This window comes from Haliotis asinina, chromosome 13, assembly GCF_037392515.1.
Source record: "Haliotis asinina isolate JCU_RB_2024 chromosome 13, JCU_Hal_asi_v2, whole genome shotgun sequence".
Lineage (NCBI taxonomy): Eukaryota > Metazoa > Mollusca > Gastropoda > Lepetellida > Haliotidae > Haliotis > Haliotis asinina.
Window position 1 is genome coordinate 17,745,392 of NC_090292.1, and position 5,306 is coordinate 17,750,697.

General features: G+C 41.7%; 1 protein-coding gene across 1 annotated transcript; it reads right to left on the minus strand.

Annotated features, from left to right (window-relative positions):
* LOC137259930 (cholinesterase-like) lies at positions 1 to 5,306 on the minus strand. Its single transcript, XM_067797582.1, has 5 exons — positions 5,163 to 5,306; positions 1,474 to 2,946; positions 963 to 1,126; positions 277 to 344; positions 1 to 67 (listed from the first exon to the last, which is right to left on the minus strand). Exons 2-4 carry the CDS (start codon positions 2,943 to 2,945, stop codon positions 307 to 309), a joined length of 1,674 nt encoding a protein of 557 aa, XP_067653683.1. The 5' UTR covers position 2,946; positions 5,163 to 5,306; the 3' UTR covers positions 1 to 67; positions 277 to 306.

Below are 5,306 nucleotides of genomic sequence, written 5' to 3' on the forward strand. Positions count from 1 at the left end.
TTAAGGATTACAACTTCTTTATTTCGTCTCGATAGTTTCTGGTGCCGATGTCAAGTAGGATTCACTCCTGTAACGAAACGTCTGACTCACGAAATAGAAAAAAATCTTATCCATAAAATTTGCTCTAAACTACTATCATCAGCAACTACGACAACAACTACACAACAGCGAGGCTCTACGACACCTGTTTTCCCGATACAATGTTAGAGAGTTAAAATGGTAGGCAGTTCAAAGCAGCTTTAATGATGGTCAGTTTTCATGAAATATATCTTTTACTTGGGGTCTGATTGTTACGATGTTGTTCGGTCATCCTTTTATGCAGTACTCCTGTTCTTCCGGAGGGTCTGAAACATAACAATATGATTCATTACATCCCAATCCGCCGGTCCGATGGGGTAACCTAATGGTTAAAGCGTTCGTTCGTCATGCCGAAGGCAAGGTTCAATTCCCCACATGGGTACATTAGGCTCATTTCTGGTTTTCCCCGCCCTAATATTGCTGGAATATTGCCAAAAGCGGTGTAAAACCATAACTTACTCACTCACTCCCGTTGGATTTCAGACATTCACAGGTTTATGAAACTATGAAGCAGGACACGATGACAACAAGCAAAGAATCACAATCAGGGACCTCTGTGAGAAATCCTTGCAGTATTTGAAGTCTTCCACATTACACACGTACTTGCTTGAAGTTATCTATGACTAATGATGCAAGCTGGTATGGTTGTTGGTGTTTGCAGTTGTCATATCACAGCCATTATCGGCGTTCCTTCGTATGAATTTAGATCTGTCATTTCGAGAATGATTTGTGTTTTACAAATATTGCAAAAATCCTAAAAGGAGGCACACTTTGATATCTGGAATACGAATGAATATGTTTAAGACAGACCTGACCTTGAAAGAAAATACAAACCATTCACCTATGTGCAATAGCAATGTGTTCCCTGTCATCTCACATGTTACCTTTAGAAATCAAGGATAGAATCTTGTTCATGAAGATACATTCGTGGTGGACTGCCCCGTGTCCTGGTCCTAACTTGCTGCCCACGTCCAGAGCCATGTAGGAGAGATCAGTGTTATTAGAGACTGGCCAGTTCACCTTGACGGGGACAGGAGAGTTAGGGTTCCTGAAAATATATGAGAACTTCAAACGTCTGAAATTTATTGTTTAATATATTTGGTATCATTCAAAATAAGTGAGCGTGTGTGTTTTCTCGACACATCCAGAAACAACTGGTTTTGGACATTGCACGTATTTGGGATACGTATAACTTGGCTAACACACCTGAGTCACTATACGTATCAATGACATATGTTCAGGATCAACAGGCCTCAGTTAAAGAACATAATATACTTAGAATACATTTGATCTCACAAGACACTGAGTGATAATGCACATTGACAACTTTAAACAGGCTTATCTGTTCGAAAATCACTAACTTAATATACCATTTTCATTCCACCATGCACTCACCCAGATTTGGCAAAGTTGGTCCAGTAGCTCATGACGGTCCTGCTGAGTTCCATCTCCTCATCTGTACATCCAAGAGACTTATCCAGGACCCAACCAAACATAAAGTCAAGCTCGTACGCGTGGGTTGCTCCTATCCACTGTGGAAACGGACTAACTGATAGTCGGTGATTAAAACTGTAGACATAGGTAGGGTTGTCAGGAGAGTACAATCTGTCAAACTCGTGATGAGGACACTTGAAATCACTATCTGAAGTCATTTGAGTCACGACTTCAAATAAATCTTCATCTTTTAGGGGAGTTTTCTGACTCTCAAAAAAAAGACGAAGTGGTCCTTCCACTCTATCAAAATTTTCAATGCCCATCTTAAGAAGACTTGCATACTCGGTGCCACTTAAATACCATGCTTCCGGCAATGTAGATATTTGTCTCATCCCCTTCAAGGCCATTGCGGAAGCAAGTGTCATTTCGTTTTTCATGAAGCCGTGCAGGACACTAGTCTGCTTTATGGAACCAGTGGAGAGAAGAGTCTTGGGGTCATCTGGGAGAAAGTACCCATCCACAACTGGAGTGAATGCAGGTCCTTCAGTTGACAAATCTTGCTGAACGTTTGCCATAGTTTGTGCATCTGCTGCCTTCAAGCAGTCATATATCTCTTCGTCTGTGGAAGTGGGACATTTAAGGAGATCAGCAAATCTCTCGAGTCTCTCTTTTGCGTTGTTGGGAAAAATATATGCCCATGGGCACATGAAATTCCCACTCTGCATGATTGCTCTGTCAAATATGTCACGTGACAATGGTGACGCCAGGTGATGACTCACGCATGCAGCACCAGCACTTTCTCCAAATATGGTCACTCGGGTTGGATCTCCACCAAAGTTGACAATATTGTCTTTCACCCACTGTAAGGCCAGTCGTTGATCCATCAAGCCCATGTTGCCAGGGATGGTATCTGGTCCAAGATAGCTGAACCCTAAAGGCCCTAATCTATAATTCATTGAAACAACGATGATGTCATTCTCTGCTGCAATGAATTTTCCTTCATATAGTGGCACTCGTGTAGATCCACTAAAGAAACCTCCACCGTGGATCCAGACCATTACTGCCAGATTGCCAGCATTATCTGATGGCGCCCACACTGATAGATGAAGGCAGTCTTCACTGTAATCGTCGGGTATCTGTTTGTGCTTCTCATCAGTGCTAACGTCATCGTCACATTGGAAGCAGGATGGAGTTGGTTTCCGTGCATCTCTAACTTCCGGTCCCCATGGATCTGACGGTTCTGGGTATTTGAAGCGTAGATCACCTACAGGAGGTTTGGCGTAAGGGATTCCATAGAATACGTCAATAGACTTGCCCAACACTGACACACGCTCTCCAAGAAGGGGGCCGTTTAGAGTTGACACTTTCTGAGTCTCAGCAATATGTAACACTGCCAACAAGACCAGAAGCGCCAGTATAATTCTTCTGCACATCCTGCAAGAACAAAACAGAATATCATTTGTTTCTGGATCACTTTCCTATTCTCATTATTCCTCTGCATGAGACAAGTGGGGTTAATAACCCAGATTGTACTAGTTTGGTATCTCAGACTAAAACATAACAAAATCAAAACCGCTATGGAAACAGAAACCATTACAAATCAACAACAGTACTAGTCAAGGCAATATGCTCACTGCCGCCTACCGCAAACCAACCCACACAGATCAGTACATTCAAACCTCCATCCTCAGATAAACCAAGCAATCATTGCCACCATCAACCGAAGTGCCATAGCCATCTGCAGTTCAAACAGCCTCAGCCAAGACATTCATGATCTCAAGTACACGTTCATTACCCTGACTGGATACCCTAAACATTTGGTACAGAAAACCATAAGCAAAAGTCAAAGCAACCCAGCAAAAATGATCCTGATCCCAAGTCAGAACTTGCCCCATCACCAGTGTTCGTCAGTATCCTGTACCAAGGTCCTACCAATAACCAGATCAGCAGACTGCTCACCAGAGCAGCTAAAATAAACATCACTTTCAGCATGCATGCACCTGCATAGACAAATACATAGGAGAGACATCAGACCCCATTGCCACCAGGATAAAAGAACATCAGACCTTTGTAGAAAACTCGGCCATGAAATATGCCCTTTCAGACCACCTCATGAAAATCCCAACCATCTACACACTAACAGGCACTGGAAAAAAGAAGAAACGTCAAGAAAGCATCGAGATCCAAAGAAAAAAGGACAACCGACAACAGGGCATTTGTGGATTAATGTCTATATTCCTAATCAAAAGGAGGGCATACCAAGTATGTGCAGGTTTATTCAAATTATAGCAGTAATTTACAGCGGAAATCATGAATACAGAGGAAGTTGTCTAAACCGGCACTTATCGGGAACTGAAGAAATAGTCCGGTCTAGACAGTGCTGGATAGTACAGCTGGTGATAAATGTACAAGCCAATGCACGATGGAACTGAGACTTTATGCTGGTGTTGCCAACTTGACGGATAGGACTGACAGATACCACTGTACATTCTCCTCATCTTTTTGAATTTACGAAAGTATAGATAATATGGCATTTGTGAATCAGATCAGTTGGATAACGCATTCAAGTGTGCACTTAATTAGGGACCTACCGGTTCATGTCTGTGTGTAGACATCTGTCTGTGTTTTGTTGTAATAAGTAGTGTCTCCTCATATATAAGAAGTGTACCTAAGGTCAGTTATTTAAACTGTAATGTATGTTACAAAAACGTAGACACGATATCAGCTACTGATCAGAAAGGCTTATCAGTACCCAAACATCGCTACTTCGTCACTACCCCACCTTAGGCCTGCCCCATCCCACATCCTTTCCCTCTGACACACTTGCACAAACAAACACGCACACACACACACAAACACACAGACACACACACACACTCCCCCGTCTCTCTCTCTCTTTATCTCTCGCTCTCGGTATCTCTCTCTCTATCTCTCTCGCTCTCCCGCTACTGAACCCGATGTGACAGTTATATTACAGAACCATTGTAACACACGTTAACATAGTGTCAATCTTGTAACACTCTGTTTACCAGATACCATCCATATACGATATTGCAAGAAGTTATTTAAACACAAAGAATACTTATAATCAAGTTAACGCTTACTGTAACATTTAAAAACACAACAAAATTACCACGCTTTTATAAACTTTAATAAACAAAACTTTAATCATGACAAAATAAAAATGTAAATGCTATCTGGCACAAATGAAACAAGGAAAAGGACAATTTAACGTCAATACAGTTGGTACTAGTTTCATGTACTTAGTCCGCTCTGCACTGAGATTTTAGACAACAATTTGACCCAGTCAGAACATATCGAACATCACAGGTCATTAACGAGTAAACATTTTCAACATTTTAGATCCAAAACACTTGAACAAAAATTAAGGACATAACCTCAAGCCGAAATTAATCCAGTTAAATATAATTTAATCATTCCCTCAACTTTTACCACAATCGCCAGAATAATGAAGATTTCCGAGAGTTACGGAGTTTCCCCAATACCAAAATACCGGTTTTTGATCAGTGTATCGCAGTACACACCATTTTCTTGTCTGAACCGGTAAATGTCGATAAACCGGCCATATTGCACACCCCTTGTATTCTTCATATCAAAACAGCAGATTGCCATTCATATCACACACCTACCTTGTTCCTGACTCTCCCAGAGTTCTCTGGAGACAACTTGTGTACCCGTTCTCGTAAACAACGAACACTTGCTTGGCAACAACCTGAAGGCCTCCCTGTGGGGTAGGTAACTGATCGACCTATCTGTCTGTTGACATATGCAGT